Below are 22,511 nucleotides of genomic sequence, written 5' to 3' on the forward strand. Positions count from 1 at the left end.
TTACAATTGGCAATTTTTTTTTTCTTTTAAAATTTCTTTCATCAGAGGTTACTGTATAAGTTGGAAAATGTTGGGATTAACTGGAAAGAATCTAAGGTGGATTGCAGGATGGCAGCAGGGCATAAGGTAGAGGGTTGTGATTAATGAATATTCATCCGATTGATGTAACATCAGAAGTGTAACCCGCCTCCTAAGGATCAGTTCTTGGACCACTGTTGTTTCTGATTTTCATAAACGACATCGTTGAAGGGATGATGTCAAAATTTGCAGAGGGCGTAAGGATTGGGAAAGTCGTAAATGATCAGTGCCAAGCAGCGCTCCTTCAGGAATGGTTAGAAAAGTAACATGCAAGGTCTTGCATTTGAGGAAGAGCACCCAAAAAATATATTACACATTTGGCGGGGTTCAATTAAAAATAGTAAAGGAAGAAAAGGTTCTGGGAGTTCCGATAAGGGCAGATATGAAGCTCATGGTGTTCTATTGATGTTTTATCGAACATTATCCTGTAGAGGATAGAGATAGGGAGGTCATAATATCACTGTATAAGGCAATTTTAAGACTACATTTGGAATACTGTGTCTGGGTATGGATAACTCATCTTGTAAGGATCTAAAGCTTCTTGTAAGGATCCAAAGATGGGCAATTCGCATGGTGAGGTCCACAAAGGAGCAACAGTAGGAGGAAATATTTCGATTATGTGGACTACAGAGCTTGGCAACCCAACACCTCAGTGGAGACCTGATTGAGGTTTATAAAGCTCTAAGAGGGGTTAGTAAAATGAATGAAGGCGAAATTTTCACTGCTATAAGGGATTCTAAAAATAGGGGCCATAAGTTCAAATTCCAGGGGAAGATGTTTAGATTAGATTGTAGGAAGTTTTCTTTTAGCCATCGAGTCGTTGATTGCTGGAACAAGTTGCCTTCCCAAGTTGTTGGAGCTGACAGTTTGAAGAACTTCAAAGGTCAACTGAACAGTTACCTACACGAGGAAGGGAAGTGTATAATGTATATTTTCTTATATACTTGCTCTTTGGCGGTTGGGGGGAGCAGTGCAGCAAAGCTCCATGGCTTTCTTTCACTAGGTAACTATACTAACAAATATGTATTATTTTTTTAAATTTCTTTCTTAAATATATTCTACTTTATAAAAACTCGCAGCACAGTCGAATGCCATTACGAAGAAATATAACACTTTGAGTTAAAGTGGGATTCGTGAAATATTCAATATTCGCTTAAATGGCATGATATAAACTTCATCTCAATATTCCATAAAGAAGGAGCAACTTATTTTTCATCCAATCCTCTACACTCGCAAAAGCACCAAACCATACAAGCGGGTAACATGGGAAAATATACCACTGTTGTCAGGCTTACAAGCTGTAAATAACTTCGTATCAAACAGAAAACTTCTCTAAGTCTTCGCAGCTGAAGCGAACTGATATAAAACAACAACACGATTTTGGTATTTTCAAAATTCCTACGCGAATTACTAAAAGTGTTGCAAAATGGACCAGTTCTTGATCTCCTAAAGTTGCTGGAAAAGGTCGCATCTCTTAGAAGACAATGATAGGATTTCATAGCAGAAAGAGAGACTGAAAAATTTTCGCCGTAATCCTGTAAGCTGACAAAAGCTACCAGTATTGTGTATTCTTCAATGTTTTTGCGTTGTAGATCAGAAGACTAGTCGTATAATGTTCTCTTTCTCTCTTTCAGAGACTCACAAGATCTTTCTTAGAAGTTTTTACCATCCAGAAAGAATTATTATTTATAGAGCTTTCGAAATGTAATAGTTATAGCTCTACAAACGTAAAGATAAATTGCACATATTCGGATCTGTAAACAGTGGTCTCTCTCTCTCCACCTTGGAGATGAGAGAGAGAGACAGTTAGAAGAATTAAACATTGACAAATCATGGTTATTTATCTTTTTCATTAACCACCCGCATAGTGTGGGTTCAAATTGAGGTTTTCGATCCAGTAAAACGGATCAATAGAATACACGCAGTCACTCTGATGCCTCACAGCCTTAGTTGCTTTACCAAAACGAAAGAGTATTTTTTTTAATTATTATTATGAAGTAAACATTGAGAATATAGTCTATGAAGGACATTACATGGTACGAATACTCATTTATTTTCAAAAATTATGCACTTAACTCTGCTTTATATTTCAGCAATTTTAAATGAGGGGTTGAGTCCCTGAAGTAGAAATTAGATGAGAGACTTAAACCTATGTCTTTGGTGGGAAATTGGTTTAAATATTTTGTGTAATTTCTACTTCAGGAATTCAGAAAATCATAAGGCAAATGAACAATTTGCCTTATGATTTAAAACAAAATTTTGCTTTTCTCGTTCAGCCCTCTAAAAATTCTTACTTCTAAGGAGGGACTGTTGGTCGATCTGGGTTTCCCAGGCTGGATCTTGATAATTCACCTGAAAGCTGAAGTAGCATTAGTAATGGTGCAAGGAAGCCCAAGGCTTATGCTGCACCAGCCAAAAAAATAATAATAAATAATAATTTAGAAAATTAAATAAAATAAATAATCAATAAATAATAAAAGAAAAGGAAATAGACAACCTATGTGTTTCCCTCCTCCCGTAGGTAACTATCCAGCTGACCTTTCAGTTTCCCCAAACTGTCAGCCTCACCCACTCACGTAGATAACTTATTCCAGCAATTTATAACTCGCTAGCTAAAATAAAACTTCATGTAATCCAGTCTAAACGTCTCCCCCCCATAACTTGAATTTATGTCTCCTAGTTTTAGCATCATTTATAATCTTGAAAATTTCGTCCTCGTTCATTTTATTGATGCCTCTCAGAGCCTTAAACACCTCAATCAAGTCTCCTCTAAGGTGTCTAGTTTCCAAGCTCTGCAACCCACATATTCAAAGTCTTTCCTCATATGGACGCCCTTTTGACAACCTCACCATGCGAGTTACCCGTCTCTGGACCCTTTCAAGAAGCACAATGTCTTTCTTTAGGTGGGGTCTCCATACCTGAACACAGAATTCCAAGTGTGGCCTTAATGGGATTAAATAAAATAAGATAAACTGCAGTCATTATCAACCCACTGCAGGACGGAAGCCTCCTCAACAATTCATGCTGAGGGAAATGGACCATAATCGGCCACGATGGTCCAGGGATTATGGGATTATGACATCCTTATCTCTACTAGCAAATGTTCGATAAATCATCGATAGGACACCATGGGCCTTCCTTGCAACCTGTCTACAATGCTAGGAGAACTTCATATCTGATCGTATCCTAACACCCAAGTCCCTTTCCTCCACTACCAGCTTTAGTTCAACTCCACCAAGTGTATAAGTTAGTTTGGGGTTGCTGTTCCCCAGGTGTAACTTCTTATTGGTGTACTGTATGAGTCCAACACAGAATAATCATACAGTCCCCTATTTTTCTCAGTGATTGTCGGAATTCTTTAAACTCTTTTAAATAGCAAAAGGCAGCTCCTATTTTTATTCTACACTATTTCAAGAAGGAGATCAACCAAGAAATACAATGGAAATAAATATAGAAATAACTGTCTAATTTCTCTACATTACTCTAATCGGCGATTGACTTACATTGCATCAGTAATGAAAAGTCTTCTACATAGTGAGGAGAGAGGAAATCATTTTCATTGTCAAGATGCATTTTTCTTCTCGTGAGAAGTTATTCGGTATTACATTCGTCCGTTCCGAACAGTCGCTCAAAGCCGTGCATAAACCTTTAACAAACAAAACCTCAAGTAAATTACGAACTGTTCCCACTAAGAACATTTACCCTCAGTAAGCCAGTGATTTAGAATAGCTGAAGTTACCAAACCACGGTGGCGAGCGATCAATGTTTGCCATCTGTTATGATTGCCTTCTTATTGTTTATTGTTCTTTCAGCTCTCTAAGGAGAAGAATAAAAAGATGAAGGAGCAAAAAATGCATGTTCTCTATACTCAATGTTGCTATTTAAATTTGCCTGAGGAAAACGGTGTCACATATGATGATACCAAACAGAAAATCGTTTCCAAATAGACAAGCTGATATTCTAAAAACCGTTTCCGTGTGTCTGTCATCATGGGCTATATTTGTTATAATTTAGATTTAAGAGAAGTTGATATGAACGTCGACTTATTAACACTTCAAGTCATTTCTAAATTATTATCAGTGTGGCGTGAATCTTTTCGTAATTCTTGGCCAGTTACTGAGGGGAACAAAAAGGCATTTCCAGGGACAGCTTCCATAGAAATTACTTTCATTTCGATTATGATTCCTATCGATATTTATCAATTTCTCTCCTGGTTGGTTGTTGCAACGTTCCAAGAGTACAAAAACTTATGCCATATTGCGCTGTATGTCTATAAAAACCTTGCCACCCTCACCTGCGATTTAATAATTCGCTGAATATAAGTTCTACAATAAAAATAATAAACACTGATGTCTAATGTAATATCTTTCGCACCGAAGAATTCTTCTTCTGTTTAATGCAATTTCCATAATTTATTTCTAAATAGCATATTAACATTTTAAGATACATATTTGGAGCTCTTCGGCATAGTTGGCATACCACAGAACACATAATGGGCGTATTTATTTATTTATTTCTATTTAAGGATAAGAGATAAAGCGCGTTCCTTCCCACTCTGGGCTCTAATTACCTAATTGGTAATTAGAGGCCAGATTGGCATTGGTTGTGCTCATTATCCTACACACAAAGTAAATGAAAATTAGGCGACCGCAAGATAGTAACTGTTAATCGTATCCCATTTTCAACATCTATCTGTATCTACAAAAAAAAAAAAAAGCAAAGCAATAAAAGAAAATCAAACTGAATCAGAGATACTATGGTACAGCAGTGTACTGAAATGAAAGGTTTACTAGATGGAAATTCTTGAATAAATGAATAAATTTTCTCTTTCTACTCAAGCACTGCTACATAGTGGTACATTCAGTGGCTAAAAATTTACAAACCTTTATTATATATCTAGTAGGGCCACGTTTTGCCTGAATTAGCAATGGTCTGGATTCCACTAGGCGCGTGAGGAAGTCTAGCTCAACATTTAACCATTCTTCCATCAGGATATTTATCTTTATTGTGATCAGTAGAGAACTCCGAAGCAGAACTACCCTTTCCAACATATCCTACACATTCTCAGTTGAATTCAGATCTGGAGAATTAGGTGGCCAGGGTATATATAATTGGAAACCTTGGGAATGATCTTCGAACCATACAGATACAAGCTTTGCAAGGTAGATAACTGCGTTGTCGTCTTGAAAGAATCCATCGCAGTCTGAGTGAAAATGAAACATTTCAGGATGAGTTGGTCCGATACGATGGAATGATATCCATAGAAGGTAACACGACCTTTAATGGTATGAGCGGACTCAGTCCATGCGAACAGACCGTATCCCATACCATTTCTTCCACACTTATTTTGTGCTTTAGATATTTCGGAAATAAATAGAAATATATCAGACAGAAATAATAAAGAGAGAAACATTGGCATCCGAACACCTTAAACTACTATCGAAATAAAATTCGATTTTCTATTTAAAACTACGTTTTTCGACACAATGGTTTCCATATTTAAAGAAGTTTATTGTTCGCATTAGACTCCTTTTTGTGAATTAAAAAACTACTCATCTGATATAATTATTCTTGTTTGTGTTTCGTAATTATATTTACAAAGTACAAAATCCCGAAAGGCATAAGCTCATTCCAGCATCGTGAACTAGTTTGGAAGTGGGTGGGTGGGTGGGGGAATGAGTTTAATAAACCGAGCCTCGCAACTGCATTATTCTCTCTGGGATTTATTCTCATAGTAAAGGCAGAGAGAAAAAGATACTTGAGGGGAAATTTAATTTGTAGGATATAAAATATGAAACAGCTATTTCAGCCACTTTGGGCATTAACTGTGGAAGAAGAGCATCTGTTAGCTCACACAAAGAATACTGATATTTGCTACATACAGTGGTCATATGTCGCTATCTGCTCCTATATCCATCCTTGTGAGGTTATCAACAGTTGCTCTTAGCTGACCCAAGTTAATATTATATTTTTTTGATACGAGCCGTATATATAAAAGCTAAAATTTAGGTGATGGATCCAGTGTTCTTATGAGGCACATTTCGAGAAAAAACTTCTTGAAATAAATGGCTTGGAGTAACCAATCTCCAGAATAACAATTGGTTAAGATATTGAAGCACTAGAGTTTTTCCACATAATGGCTACATCTGCACGGGTAAGTTTTGTAAAGTTAATAGAATCTTTCCGCTCACGTGAGCTGTAGAAATGATGGCATAAGGCATAAAAAAAACTGCAAAGATATATATATATATTGAGAATAAAAACTATTTCTTTATTCGGTATTTATTTTGGAACACAATGCGAAGTTTAAAGATAGTGTACTTCAAAACTAAACTGCTGAAATCTGTATTATTCATCGTAAGAAATATATTTTGGGATCTTGCATGTATTGCAACAAAGTGGTGGAAGGGACTCGGCGATTTACAATAAGTGAAAAACATTCCAGAGTTTATAGTTTCCATCACTAATTGTTTTAACGATATTCATCAGAAAACCATTTTGTCAAATTGACTTTTTTTTAACGATGACCCACTTGTATTTAGACATATTTGCATAAAGCGCCTATTGTCTTCATCATGTCCGTCAGCATATAATTACTAGACTCCTACTAGATGGAGTTTCATTAAATTTTATAAACGAAACAAAAAGCCTGTGATGTGCCCCTCACCAAAATACTTTAAATTTCAAAGAATTTTTAGAATTACGCAAACTATGTCACACATATTCAAATAAAAACGTTTCAAGTTATATAATTTGTGCAGTACTATAAATCTCTCCACTTAGGCAGTCGCATGATTATCACGTGATTAACCATTCATCTTCAGAGTTTTAGGTATAATAAAAACCATATTTTTAATTTTCTAAAAAAAATTAAATAAATTTCTTTATATTAAAAAAAAGAACCATTTTTTTTTTTAAATATAATCCTGTATTTAAAAAAAAGCATTTAATTTTGTTTATCAATTTGTTAATCTCAGGGGGCGTTGAGGAATTAGGGGAAAATCTGTGAGTTGATGCTTTGTAGTAGCAAAAAAAGTCACCGAAAAAAACAGTATAAAAACCATATTTTATTTTTAATTAAAAAATAAATTTATTTATATTTAAAAGAAATACCATTATTTTGTTTTAATTCTATTTCATATTTCAGAAAAGCAGTCGAAATACTAGTTTAAAATTTTGTTTTATTAATTTGTTAATCTCAGAGAGCGCTGGAGAATTCCTGAAAAGTCTGGAAGGTCCTTTGGAGTAGCAAAAAAGTCAACAAAAAACAGTATATTTCGAGACAAAAAAAACAGTATAAAACCATGTTTTATTTTTAATTAAAAAATAAAGGAATTTCTTTATATAAAAAAAAACAATTATTTTGTTTTAATACAATTCTATATTTAAGAAAAAGCAGTCGAAATGCTAATTTAAAATTTTGTTCTACTCCAAATCATAAACTCCCAGAAAAGTCTGGGAGTTTATGATTTGGAGTAGAAAAAAATTCTACAAACGAAAAAAAACAGTATATTTCGAAAAAAAAAAGGAAAGAAAGAAACAGTATAAAAACTATATTTTATTTTTAATTAAAAAAATTAATAAATTACTTTATATTTTAGAAAACACTGTTATTTTGTTTTAATATAATTCTATATTTAAGAAAAAGCGTTCGAAATGCTAATTTCGAATTTTGCTTGTCAATTTGCTAATGGAATTAAAGAAAAATCTGGAAATTTATGCTTTTTGGAGTAGCAAAATGAAAACGGTATAAAAACCATATTTTATTTTTAATTAAAAAAAAATAAATAAATACATTTCTTTGTATTTTAAAAATCACCATTATTTTGTTTTAATACAATTTCGTATTTAAGAAAAAGCATCCAAAATGCTAAATTCAAATTTTGCTTATCAATTTTTTAATCTCAGAGGACTCTGCGCGAATTTCAGAAAAATCTGGGAGTTGATGCTTTGGAGTAGCAAAAAAAAGTCAGCTAAAAAAACAGTATATTTTGTGTACCACCATTATCTTATTCTTACAGTGTTCTGCAAGGGCCGTGCAATCGGTCAATCTTAAGCAGCCCCGCTTTCAGGCGAAAACGTGCGAGTTACGTGAACACTATTGATATACACCGCGCAATACTAATAACAATATGCGTAGAATGGATCCAAAAGGTGCTTTATAAGCGCGTGCAATCTGGTGTAGAATTTCTTGGAGAGTGTTCCGCCCACAGAGTGACAAAATATCGCCGGTTTTAGTTATAAAATGTTTATTTAGATCACGTGCAATGTGAATATATAGCTTTCACATTCTCCATAATAAATAACATGTAGATCATCTGGGTATCTTTTGCATCAAAAGTAAATCACCTCTTTTTGTAGATGTGTCCCCTGTGCATTAGGATAAGGGATACGCCTTTCTCCTTCCCAAACCGCCAATTCATCTATCACCTTAGTCGACGTGCGATGACTTTTTCTCTATTTTATACAAGCCCTATTTTTGTTAAATCTCTTTCTTAAGATAGTTTTTGTTTACCTTCCAAGTTTTCCCTCTACTCCATTCTCTTCACTTTTTTTTTTTTTTTTGATGGGGGAGGGTCCTTATATGATGCTCTTCGTACTTTTATTTCATTTCCAAATCTTCTTTCACGTGTTCTTTTGATCTCTTATTGTTCGAGTATTATTTTATATGCTTTTCCTCAAAGGATTTCTCTCATACGTATTTTCTCTTACATGTTTTCTATTTTTTTTTCGTCTATACACTCCAAAATTGTTCTTAAATATGTATAAACTAACATCTTAGGAGTTTTACTCTGCAAGAAACGTATTTTGTCCACCAACGCCATTTTATGTTAGACCCATAAGATGTGTTATTTTTATATCATAAAGGGGAATTCAAAAAGGGGTGCACGTATGTATATTAAAATAACCGAAACGATATACACTCAATATTTTGTTTATAGTAATATGTGCAGAGCACTTTACATTTATTTGAAGTGAATAGTGCTGAAAGTAGCCTTCAATGATCCTTTTCTTTCGACGAACCAGATTTCAAATGAATTGTGCTTCTATCTGTCTTTTATTTACTTTTCTCCTATTGTTTTCTGTTTACCACAGTTTTCTTGAAGTATTAATATTATTTCTCTTCCAATTGGTGAAGTTTTTAAAGGAAATTCATCCTAGGGCAATTCGCTGGTATGTATAAGTTTCTTTAGAAGTTCTAAAAATAGAAAGTAGCAGAAAGAAAGAAAGAGGTGGTAAAAACCAGTAAGATTACCTTTCCAACAAAACAAACTCGAAAAAGAGAAAGATAGAAAGACAGGGATATAGATTAAAAGTAGAAAAAATATATAAAAAGTTGAATGGAATAACAAAACAGAAAGTAGAACAAAGAAGGAATAAAATAGAAAGAAAGAAAGAGTAAATTTGAACGTGTCAGAAAGAAAGAACAAAGTAGAAGAAGGAAAGAAAGAAAATAAACTGTAGCTCACTTTTTTTTTTTCTTATATTGGCTTTTATCACACCTCAGAAAGAAAAAAAACGTAGTTCACTACATTTTTCTTTCTTTCTGAGGTGTGATTCTTGTTGCCAAAAATAAAATAGAAGCCGAAAGTAAAACAGAAAACAGTAGAACGAAAGAAGGATAAAATAGAAAGGCAGACAATAGCAGAAAGAAGGAAAGATTGAAGTAAAAATATAGAAACCAGCAGAAAAAAGATTGAAATATAAAAAGAAAAGTAGTAGGAAGAAATAATAAAATATAAAGACAGAAAGTACCATTGAAGAAATAAAGAAAACTCTGGAATGAGTCTTGTTGCTAAGTAAACAAAAGTATATAAAAAAATCGAATAATAGAAAGGAAAAGCAAAAAAATAGCATAAAGAGAAAAAAACAGAAAGAAAAATTTTTAAAAAGTGCAAAATAAAACGATAGACATTAGAAGAAAGAAAGAAAGTGTACGTAAAAACAGTGAAGGAATACGTTCTTAGATGGTTCCCCATTCGCCTTAAACGCTTTGGTAATTTCGCATCCCCATCCCTGGGGGTTCTCTCCTGGGGTCCTCCTATCCTTCGCCTGGTGGACCGTTCGCGCCTCCACTGTTTATTGGGGGATGCCTTCCTCTACATCCTCCAAATGCTCTCCCTTTTCCCACGAGTTGTCTCGGTATTGTACCAATAATAAAGGGCACCTACCATTACAAAGTTATATTGTCTTTCACGGTGTGACCACCCTAATTCCTTCTGTTATGTTTTTTTGACTTTTTCTTTCTATTTTGTTATAAAAATAAGCTTTTAATAATAAGTGGTTCTATAAGCGGTCCATATAGGTCTCGTTGTCAATCCAAGTACACAATATGACAGTTTTATATGGAGCTTTTGCATGTTATGGCTTGTATTAAGAAAGTTGTCCACCAGCCATCTTATTAATTTAATTTTCCATCATTCGCGACTTTTATTTTCTCTGTCAATCCTGCGCATCCGTCTGTCCTTCTGTCTATTTATCAACGTCACGATTATCGCATTTTGTGATATTTCATTCAAAATCCTTCGCCTTCCAAAACTAATTTCTTTTCGCTCGCTCTGTTTATCATCAACTTTTTCACTTACTCCCCCAACATAATTGAAGATGGTCACGATTTTCTTCTATTTACGGACCGGATGCCCAAATAAGTGCTAAATAAATCGAAGCGTGGGGCACGTGAGTGGAAAACAACCGACAGTCTTTTCTAAAGATGGATGACACCAACGCTGGCACATATGGACATACCTCTACTGCGTTTTCCCTTTAAGGCCCTGAAGGAAAACAGCTTAACGCAAGATTATGTGCAATAAGACCTCTAAATAGCAGTTCATGAGATTTGTAACCCAGAGTGTTGTTAGAAGATTTCATTAATGACTTTACTGTCCTTCCATGGCTCGAGAGGACAGTTTCTGGTGTCTCGGAACGAGAATATATCTATCTCCAGTCCAGCAATGCTAAGGAAACTGAATTAATTGCAATTGTTAGTGCAGCAATATGATTTGTGGTATTTTAGAGAAGAGTGGTTTGGATATTCCTTCCAGGACACTAATAAACGAACTTCTCTGTTGTATATGTCCTGTAATAACTATTTGATGTCAGCGAAAGCAAATAGATGAGTTTCTATTTCTTTGATAAATTAAATTTGCAAATACTTTAAGACTGTGTTATGCGTAAGAGCACGCAGTCATCCATTAGGATACGTTCAAGTGGTAAAATAGAACGAGGCATAAAGTAATCCCAGTAGAAATTTTGTAGGAAGTGTGATGAGGATGCAAGAGGAAAAATGACTGAAGAAGAATAAGATAACTCAAGTGGAGTGAAGAGGAAAAAAAGGGGCTAAAGAGAAAGGAAGAGGTGAAGCAAAAATGTGATAAAGATATCTCAAAGTAGAAACGAAAGCCGTGCGAAAAAAAGGAAGAGAAAGAAGAGAGGAAAAAAATTATAAGAGAAAAGAATAGTAAAACAGATATAAAAAGGAATAGTGAGCAGCAGAGAGGATTAAAAGAGAAAGGTATAAAGTTAAACAGCAAGATAGAAAGAGCTACGCAAAACAAAATATAAAGCAGCGGAATGTGAGAAAGCAAAATACATAGAAAGTGTCAGATAGAAAGAAAAGGATAAAAGAGAAAATACTGAAAAATGGTAAAATAAAAAGCAACAAAAAGTCCAAAACAAAACGAAAGTTTTAGAAAAGAAAGATAGAATAATATATCAGTAGAAAGTATCAGAAAGAAAGGGAAACAGAGAAAGAGCCATGAAGAAAGAATGAGTGATAGAGTAACAGAAAGTGTCAGAAAGAATGAGTAACAGAGCAACTGAAAGTGTCGTGAAAGAAAGAATGAGTGATATAGTAGCAGAAAGTGTCAGAAAGGAAGAAAGAAAGAGTAACAGAGCAATAGAAAGTGTCTTGAAAGAAAGAATGAGTAAAATTGAAATAGAAAAGTGGTTTTTTAGGATGTTAATTGTACAGTAGTATCTAAGAGGTGATTATAAAATACAGCGTAGCAGATAGGAAAAGAAAAAAAAAAGGAATAAAATAGAAATAAAGTTGTAAATAAAGGAAGAAAGTTGTACAAATAAATAATAAATAAAGCTGAAAGAAAGAAAGAAAGGAAAATAGGAATAAAACTGAAAGACAGACAGATTAAACTAAAAGCAGAAGGTTGAAAGAAAAGAATAAACGGAAGGAAAGTAACAGAAAGAAAGGAATAGATGAAAATCAGAAGTAAAAATAGAAGAAATTAAAACAGACGAAGGAAAGAAAGAAGAGAACGAATGAAACGTAAAAGAGAAAGTTGAAGTAATGGAGTCGTCCGTATTGTGAAGAAGACAGAGAAATTATACAAGACTTCTTTATTCTTAGTAGTTTCGAAATTAGTCTCAAACGGAGACCTCCTTATTATTTTTTAACGTCTTACTTCTTCGAAGACACTGACTCAATAAGTCAAGGATGGTGACCCAGTCTTAGTTAATTGTTCGCTTATTACGTTACTCGGATGATTCACGGCACAGAAACAGGCCGCCCATTGAGCGCTAACACCAATTTCAATTGCGAGCGTTAACATCGTGGAGGCATCAGCCAATTGGAACTTTCCATTTACTTGCTTCTTATTTAACGCGATTGAACGTGGACTGTTGCATGACGACCTCTGATGGGTCAACTTAATGCATTTACTCGTCCATCTGCGGGTGCCAAGAGCCGCACTTGCAGCCAATATCGCTCACCGACGTCCTCGACAAAGAGGAAACACGTGACACCAAATGACCTCGTCAACTGATCTGAAAATGGAATAAGGGCCGACGGGGAGAGGCGCTGGGGTTTCCCCCAAGCCGTTCTCTAGATAAGACGATGAAAACGGGAGAGTTTTTTTCTTTTTGTGTGCCGTTACGGGACAGACGAGAGAAAGTACGGCCCTTGGGGGAAAACGTGTAACGGCCCACTATCGGAGCGACCGCTGCACGTCCGCCAGTCCAAAAGAACGCGCCTGAATGCCAAAGCCACAGTTAGCAGTTGCCGGTGGATGAAATGGGAAGGACGGAGGTGGTCGAGCTCATCTCGCTCCATCTTTCCTTCTACGGACTGCGCAGATTGCATTTTAACTGCCTGTTTGACTCAACTCAGCTTCCCTCAACAGATCCTCCCCCACCCTCTTCTTTCAGTTATCCCCAGAAGTTGATAAAATGTTGCAAATAAGCTCAATAGTACTCGCGAGTTGGTATCAAGAGCCACATGTGAATATTATCACTAAGGAACTGTGATTTGTTACCTGTTATTTTTTATTTTCCCTTTTAAGTATTTCAGTCGTTATTTGTTCATTGAGATCTGCGTTGTCTTCGGTTTCTTTTTAAAGATAAAGAAGAAACAATCGATAATATCGAACTAATGTTTTGTAAACCACTAAGGCTTACCATTATTGGTTTTGTACGCTCTCAGATCGAGAAAAAGATGTCCAAACCATTGTTGTTGGAATAGATTCATTGCAATGATATATCGGTCGAATTTTTATTATAGATTAGTATGTATCGCGGGAATAACAGTTTAGTGGTTATTTATCTAAAAAGATTAGTTTTGGAAATTATCAACCATCCTCTTATCTCCATTAACTAGTAAATACGAATTCGTTTATCAAGTTCAATTTTTGTCTGCTATATTTCTTTCTGTGTACATAATTAGGTTTCTATTGATCTATTTGATTATATATTCAAATGCATCGATAATTACATTTCCAAATTAATTTATATAAATGCATATATTGCATTATATTGGTAAAAAGTATTGATCTGTTTATAACCAATTTGTGTAATTAAATTTCGATTTTTCAATCACCGTTTTAACCAAAAGTTATGGGACAACCCACTGATTGCAGAAAATTGTGCATGACTAGGAATCTTTTCGTCTATAAAAGATAATCAGTGGATCTCCCGGCATTCATTTCAAATGCGAAGATGAGCAGACGAAAAGTAATTGCCGAATGCCACAAAGAGAATAATATCGGAACATTGCAGCGGCCAGCAGGGAAAACCAATCGCAACCCAATTGACCATTTCTGGGAAGAATTCGAATTAAGGAAAGGCCAAGATGGTCCTCTTCATTAGTGGAGCTCATGGATGACTTAAAGGGGTGGAGCACAATACCATTAGCGTTCTACCAACAATTAATAGAAAGTCAATTGTGGTCAACAGGCTGTTAATTTCTTTAAATGAATGTTTTTTTTCATAATTAAAAGTGTCCTATAAAGTTTCATAGAGCAGTGTACATGTGCGTGCGTTTATATACACATAACGATCTTTTTGCTATTAGTTTTATTGACTTTTAATGAGTCAATGAAACTAATTTTTCTTTTCTTTTTATTTTTGATTTGATGGTCTTTGCGCATCTTTAAGTATATGGCATCTAGATGCTGATTATCTATCCGAATATTTTTATGTACAAATATTATATTCATCTAAAGCTCTTTCATCTTAACTTTTTTTCTCCCAGCCCATATTCTAAAACAACATTAATTTTCCACTCGTGACGTTTTTCTTCTGTTTCCAAATCCATATTGCCGGAAGTTGAAGATGAACTAGATCAGCATCCATCCGGATGCTTCTTGAAAGCGAAAGATACGCGTATCAATGGTAAATTATACTTGTTACAGACTATATCAGTATCTAAGTACCCAGATAGAAGAAACAGCCTCATGCTCCTGAGACGAACCCCCTATTACAGAGGCATGCAGAAACTTTCCCTAATTGCACCCAAATGCTTGCGCTATCGATTTGCGGGTTCTTGAAGTAGCTCGCCACGTTTAATTAAGGCGATTTTGTCACAAAGGGTTGTTATTTGGCTCATGAAAACTGCGTTATGATCAATACCGGATACATTAAGATGCTCTGTAAAAGGGGGACGAAGGGGGAGAGGTTGCCCTTCAATTGTTTTTTGATGACCTTGCCGATTTTACTAATCACCAAAAAGGGGACGATTTTTTTTTTCCATCGGTTGATTACCACTGGAAACTCTTCACCCTTTTTCCAATAGTCTGTCTGTCCGTGCGATAAAAAGCTATTGGATGAAACAGAAAAGGATGTGTTGATAGAGAGAATTTGAACAAAAGCAAATCTCTTGAGTTTCTAATGGTCCCAGAGATAGTGTTGGTGATGGAAAATGGGAGATTTTACTTTACTCTCTTTAAACTGATTCGGATGTACTTTGATAGCTTTTCTGACGTCTTCAATAGCCTACATTGTCCAGAGATTTCTAGATCACAGAAACCGATAGCATTGGAGACTTGTAACAATCTCTCTCGAGAAGATGTAGTCGGAGTGATTCGCACCATTTAATCTAGAATTTTGTGGTAAACAGGATGTCGCTTTACGGCTTCCGTAAATTAACTTCTGAAAAAAAATTCTCACGTTTCCTTTTTTAACCATTGAATTCTGTCTTATGCATTCTCTTTTGTCGACTTTTCTTCAGCATATAAAAAGAACAGATGGAAATATTATGGTACAGAGTAAACCTCATCAAAACCGGGCGCCAGAAGATGTAAAAACCAATAAAAAAAATGCCCAAATGTACACTTATCCACACACAGCAAAAGAAAAGCTAAAATATGCATAAAAAGAGCGATTTTTCCCACATTTTCTTTTTCTCCTCTCTCCTTCAGGCTTTTATGGAGATGATGAAACAGTTAGAGCCCTAAACCCAACCAAATTAACCCCACATTGCCCAAAAAATATGAAATTAAAAAAAGAGTAATTAAAGATCTATAAAAACCCGAAGAAAAAAATGGACAATTTTAGCTTTTATACAGAACCAGTCACGTGCAATTACGTCATTGAATTAAGCCCGCGATACAGCCATTTATGCCATCACTTATGATTTTTTTTTTCTTAGCTACCTCTCCACTCCACGTTTTAAGACTAAGCCACGAATGCTCTTTGCTATACCACTGCGTGAGCACGAGTATTTATAGAACGCTGGGAAAGTGATGTTTCTCTGTCTGCAAATAACCACTACGGAGTACGGTTTTGGAAACAAAACAGCTGATAGGCGACTTCCGGAAAAAAAAAAGGAGAAAAAAAAATAAATAAACGACCACTTTATGATTCTTTGCAACACGGAATATTCCGGGTTGGTCGTGTTTGCAAAGTGAGATTCTACTCTGGGAGGAGGTGGGGGAAGAGAAGATTAATAAACTTTAAATACAGCACGCATTGGAGAATGCGTGCGGAAAATATTTTTTTTTTAATCAAGGAGATTATCTATTTTTATTAATTTTTTTTTGGTTGTCATTATTCCTTCAAATGAGATTAGAAAAAACAGCAGAATAATTACTAAATAAAGGCACAAAAATCTGTAGAAATTTTCCGAAAATAAAAGCATTAAAATTAAAAAAGAAAAAAAAAAGACACTATCAGTGTTTCTCTTATTTCAACTAGAATTTCTTTTCTCTTAATCAGAGATGAGTTATGCAACCTAATGTTCCATAACCTCAGCCACAGCACTACGTACAATCACCTGTGACGTCATCGACACGTTGAAAAGTTGAATGTAGATTTCACGCGCTCTATTGTTGCCATTGGAATTTCATCGTGGATCTCGCGCCTCTGTCAATATTAATGTTTATTGCATTATTGACACGTGCAAGATTATCTGGCCTCACGAGAAATGTGCATTGTTGCGTCACGATCCAAAGCTTTAATAATTCGTCGTACGAAAATAATTTTACGTCTGCATTTTTATAACAATGAAAAGGTTTCGTTTGGTTAATATTTTCGTCGTTAGATGAGAAAAATAACAGGGCTTACCTTTCACTCCAGGTGTCAAACTGAATAAAAGGAACGCTATAACACTTGTAACTCTAGAAAGATTCGACGATAGCCAAAAATAGTGGGTCCTGCCCATCATCTGGCTGACTCTTGTGGTGATAGCAAGGTTATTTGATCGCTTATGGCCTTCAGGTATCATGATTGCCAAGGGTTCACTGGGACATAGTAAAAACCACAAAATATAAGTTCACACGGAGAGGGAAAGACGAATTTTTGCATACGATTTTCACTCGATCACACAGGTGGTGCTAATATCCTATATCAATGCGTTGTCAGGTGACATAGTACTATACACGAAGCCAGGACATACAGGAGGATGAAAGATGTGTGCGAATCGGCTGCGCGTCTGACGTTATGCAGGAATAGAGGCAGCCGTCCACCCCGTACCACAGTCGCTTAGCAAATGCAAGCCACGGTCGCCAAGTACTCCTGTCTCTTTCGTCCTCCGCTAGGTGGGGCTTTCGTAGCAACGGCCGTCGATTGCCACTGAATTGGAGTCGCGGCTGATGCAAAGAGGAAGACGCGAGCGGAAGTTGTACGGAGAGAGTTGCTGTGGTCACGTGCGTGCAGGAGGGCACGCCAATAAGCGTCATCTGTTGGCCATTTGAAGTCTTGCTTCGGAGAAAAAGACGAGCACGACACGAATATCCACTAGAGGTCGCTGCGAGTCCCCAACCACCAATTTTCCACGACCACGAAAATAGTCTTACAACTGGAGCGTACAGTGAAACGCTGGCGTTCGTTGGGGTGAGACTAAGAAAGTCGAGTCGGTGCAGCCTCTTAAATCCGGAAGTGAGGTGAAGAGGATTTCGCGGAAAGAAAAAGAAAAACGAAAAAAAAATTCAACAGGTCAGCGATTGCAGAGTCGTCTTCCGGCTTCCCATCTGGAGTGAGAAAGGTATCGTCGTCTGCGCGCGAGCCGGTGGAGTATCCGCACGGAGGGCGTTGGTGCACGTGTGTTGCTGATCGCCAGCTGGAGTGACGGGGTGGTACGCATAGGATGCTGGGAGCGCAGGTGTCTGCACAGGCGCGCCACTCAGCGTTTGTCACAAGGCCAGGTGGGAAGGCGGAGTACTGAGGCCGTCAGTTTGTGACCAAGAGACCTGCTTAGCAGCGTGGTAGAGTTAGTGCTCGCCTAGGGAGATAACGTGGCACGCTCTCTGTCGAATCCCTGTTCTGTTATGTATAGGATAGGCCAGAGCAAGATGGCACTCACCATGTGGGCGTCCTGGGTCCTTCTCCTACTCGTTACACTGGAAAGTAAGTGCATGTCTTTATCCGTAAGCCTCTTGACGAACTTACAAACCTGACTTTTGATTGTTGCTTTATTTTTTCTTCTTTTTTTTTTCCTTTTATTTTTGCACGTGCTTTAAGCTGACCCTTTAATTATTATCATCCGATGAAGTAAACTATTTGGTCCGATTGTCACATCTCGTTGATCACGAATATGGTTTTCGTTCGCAAAGGATCATGGGTAGAGACACTAAAAACACCATCCTTCTGTTAATTCCTTAATGGCATTTAAAAGTTGTACTTGATTTTCTTACAGAGGTCACTGAAAGGTAAAAAAAAAACAATTTAATGCTCTTAACACAAAAAAACTCTTCAATTTATCTTAATTCCTAATATTTGCTACGTCATAATTACCAAATCAATTAATCTTTTAGAAATTCGTTAAACAGAAAAAAAAAAAAAACTTTCAGACTGATAAAAGTGGCCTTAATGTTAGTTGTAATGCCCTAAAGTAGCAAGAAAAGAAAAACTTTGTGTCAGTAATCTGTCCTCTTAATCCGTTGCTAAACTTTTACGATTTTAATAAAGTTTGCCACAATCTGTTCTTTTTTTTTATTTTTCCCACACAGTTAGGCAGCTTTAAGGTGTGTCTTCCGCTTTTCTTATCTAGCTCATTTATTTTTTATCGGTTTGTATAACAAGACAAATCACCATCTTTCTAATACCATATTTCGGGCCAGCAACAAAATGTAGAAAAAGTGAGGCGATGGATCCTAAGATGTAGGTATAACCATTTATGAACCGGTCTAATTATAGTAAAGAGGAAATGAGTCCCGAGAATTAAGTAGGCCGTCATTATGCAGTGATGAATGGGAATGATTAGGCCTTCACGTCAATTTTAATTCTCCTCTTCTTAATTATTCGTTCACCATTTTATTCTCCCTCTACGTATGATGTAACTGGTGATGTAACATTTTTTAAATGGTCAATTTATTTTTTCCACCATTTATTGGTAAAATGATATTTTTATTTCTTCATTTTTTTGGTAAAATAATGTTTATTTATCTTCCAATTTTTTTTGGTAAAAAAAAAATGTTTATTTCTTCCTTTTTTATTTTATTTTTGGTAAAATAACATGTTTATTTCTTCCTCTCTTTTATTGTGAAATAACATGTTCGTTTCTTCCAATTTTTTAAAATTTTATTTTGGTAAAATAGCATGTTTATTTCTTCCATTTTTTTTTTATTTATTTATATCGGCTTCCTATTACCAAAATTGACTTGTTTCTGAAATGCGTGATCGCGTGCTACCATTCTTGACTCAGCGCGCGCCTTTATCACGTGGTACAGTCATTTCTTTTCTTTCTCGTTTATAAGCTATTTACAGAGTTAGAAATTTGAAAACTTGACTCTTTTTTTTTGTGCTCGTCTTTTTCCGCAATTTAAAAAAAAACACTTCTCTTTTTTAAAAAAAATATAAAGAAGAAAAAGCACTATAGTATTTTAGTGTACATACAAATTTTTTTTGAAATAAAAGATAAAATTCAACAAAAATTTTTAAGACACCTTAAGTTTCATAAAATACAAAGAACCACCAAAATTTATAACTATCGTTTCAATGATCTTGTTTTTATATTAATTTTTAATTACTAGTTACAATAATCATGGAACTACAATAAACTGCTTCTTATAATAAAAAATGTATTATATTATATTTTATTTTATTTATTGTATAATAAAAAGCAATTTTATTATAACTTGTTTTTAACTTTCATTCATCAGAATTAAATTTAAAAAAATAAAAATCACTTATAAATATTAAATAAAATTGATATATAAATAATGTTCCATAGGCACTTCTATTTTTATTTGCTGTTAATTAAGATTAAATTTTAATATACCTAGTTAATTTTTTCATAAATAATTAAATTATTTTATCAAGAATAATGAAAACGTACGAAAGAAGAAAATCATAGGAAAAACAGGTTTTATTTGTTTTACAAATTCAACTTATTTTACTTCGGCCACTTATTTTTTAGAACAGCATCCTAAGGAGAAATTAAATAACACTAATCCTGTTTTTGTTTTGTTTTTTTAATAAAATCATTTACTGAATTATATTAAGGAGTCCAAAACTGTAAAGTTTAACAAAATTGCACACTTGTATTTTAAAACAGGGAAAAGAATAAAAGGTTTCAGATATGGGAGCACAGACATACCAATTAAAGATAAGCTGTGACCTCAAACAGTTCAGGTCTTAAATAATCAATATAAACTAATCCGTATTTGGTCTCTATCGGGCTCTTCTTCAAGTTGCAATATGGTATTCACTGTTCCAATTCAAGAGAGCCCTTTCTCTGTGTGACAAGGACATCTCTATCTGCTTATCCACATCTTTGTCGTTTAATGTCTCACACGTTCTATCAGTGGAATCCAGTTTTTCCGGGATTATTCTGTCTAAAATATCTTTTTTAGAGATTAGTGAAGCTTGGAGAGTGCAAGAGAGATGGCTTAACTTGCTGAAAGTGTTGAGAGCATCGGGGGATTTCGAAAATAGAAGAGAAATAACACTGCAAACAAAGAGCCACACTTATCTCCCCATCTCATCTCGAGATCAACACATTTTCTAAGAGAAGATTAAGAAAAAAGTTGACGTCACAACTCTTACCCATTACTATCGACTCTTCTATTCTGTGAAGTGCAAAAATATATTGCATCAATTTAGACAATGATAATGGATCTCGTAATGCTGTTCTCTGACAGTCCTGATTATTCTACGGTATCTCATAGTCACTTCTCGCGTCTGGACAAATCACAATTGTTCTTATTCGGATGAATGGACTTTTCGAAGATTTCGCTACTTTAAAATTGCGTTCCTATAAGGAACAGAAGCATTAGATCTGTAATGCTAACGTTATCTTATGGGCGACCAATAGGATTCCACCAAGCTGACTGGTACAAATAAAGGCAGAGATAAAGCGAATATTTTTTGAAACCAGAAGGTGGAGGAAGAAACGTGGCTGTCTGGAGGGTAATGGCAGTGAACAACTGAAGTTTCTTAGATGCCTTCGAAGTAATAACGGATATAAAAATCATTTTTGTTTTTAATGAGGTGCCCAAACCTTCCGTGCAATTTATACCGATGGCGATTTCTGGCTATTTCTACTTACAAAGTTTTTTTTCAAAGAATCTCAACTTCTGCTTCTAAGAGAACCTTAAATTTTAAGCAAATTAATTGAAAACATTGCAGATGCATCTGCAAAAAGCATCAATATAGTTTAATCCAAAGAGTAGTTGGAAGCATTGAGATATGCATACCACTTTCATTCAATGATTGAAACCAGTTAATATGCAATTGCCTATTCAAAATAGTTGCTATGACAACGAAAGTTACGGTCAAGTGGATGAACCAAATTGGTGGCCTTTGCTTGATCAAAAATAACGCCTGAAAAGTGAGTTCGAAGTAGAGCGTGAAACTCAAGCGAAATGTTATTAATAATTGAGATATATCTGATTGGAAGTTCATCACTGACTTATAATATTCAGATTTGTTTCAGAAAATAATACTTTGTGCTAACCAAAGTCTTTTTTCTGGAACTAACATTTGTAGAAGCGCTGGATTGTATGAATAATTTGCTGTTCCACTGGATTTTCTTATGTTTCTTCTGTCTTTCCAATTTAATTTACAAAAGTGAAAAGGAGAGAGGAAACTCAATTTTTTATGCATTAAAGCAGAATTCCTAAAGAAGGTTTGCCACTGCAATCCGATGTAATTACAACAAAAACAAACAAAAAAGGACGGTTTATTTCTTTAATTGTGTACCCACAGCTACAAAAACAAGTTGACTGTGAGAATTCACCATCCGTGCTTTCCTATATTTTTTCAAGCCCAGTTTACGGAAATTTAAGGGTAGCTTGGCATCTGGCATTCATCACTATTTTAATGTATATAATCAAGCCGAGATGCTTTATTTCTTAGAAGTGGCGCGTTGCTGCATCTTCGCGTTTTTTTCCTTTTTTTTTTTTTTTTTTTTTGCTGCTGACTCTCAGACTTAAATAAAGGGAAAAAATATTTTTTGCAATAATTTTACGTTTAATATGAGTTAAGCTTAAATCTAACCCTTTGTATGACATAAATTTGACACTCTCAAAATGTAATTAAATAAAAAACGTTTAAAAATATTATTTTCTCTTTTATTACATTTAAAATATATCGTAATAAGAGCTTAGATGATCGGATGCTTGCAAATCATATAATAATAACGTAAAGTGGAGTAATGGCATGATCTGTGAACTGCCGTTTTTGTATATTACTATAAACTAATACAAATTTCGAAATAACATTTGTACGTGTCTGTTTTATATTAATAACAAAGAATTTTACAAATC

At 35.1% G+C, this 22,511-nt stretch overlaps 2 protein-coding genes across 5 annotated transcripts in view; one reads left to right on the forward strand and one right to left on the reverse strand.

Annotated features, from left to right (window-relative positions):
• LOC150077959 (hemicentin-1-like) overlaps window positions 1-17,570 on the reverse strand; it is a 424,550-nt gene extending 406,980 nt beyond the window's left edge. For 2 of the 4 annotated variants that reach the window (XM_090385460.1, XM_090385459.1), the window contains exon 1: window positions 16,870-17,560. In XM_090385460.1, the coding sequence (XP_090241586.1) occupies window positions 16,870-17,029 (160 nt within the window). In that variant the 5' untranslated portion in view covers window positions 17,030-17,560. Of the gene's footprint in view, window positions 1-16,869 lie in introns of all 4 variants that reach the window. The other 2 variants (XM_090385457.1, XM_090385458.1) reach the window with 2 other exon arrangements.
• A 255-nt stretch (window positions 17,571-17,825) lies between these two features.
• The window catches only part of LOC150077960 (uncharacterized), a 279,555-nt gene continuing 274,869 nt past the window's right edge, over window positions 17,826-22,511 (forward strand). The window contains exon 1 of the mRNA XM_090385461.1: window positions 17,826-18,150. Coding sequence (XP_090241587.1) covers window positions 18,072-18,150 — 79 coding nt within the window. The 5' untranslated portion in view covers window positions 17,826-18,071. The remainder of the gene's footprint in view (window positions 18,151-22,511) is intronic.

The sequence above is a fragment of the Mastigoproctus giganteus genome, chromosome 11, assembly GCF_048544385.1.
Source record: "Mastigoproctus giganteus isolate SK-2022 chromosome 11, ASM4854438v1, whole genome shotgun sequence".
NCBI classification, from domain to species: Eukaryota; Metazoa; Arthropoda; class Arachnida; order Uropygi; family Thelyphonidae; genus Mastigoproctus; species Mastigoproctus giganteus.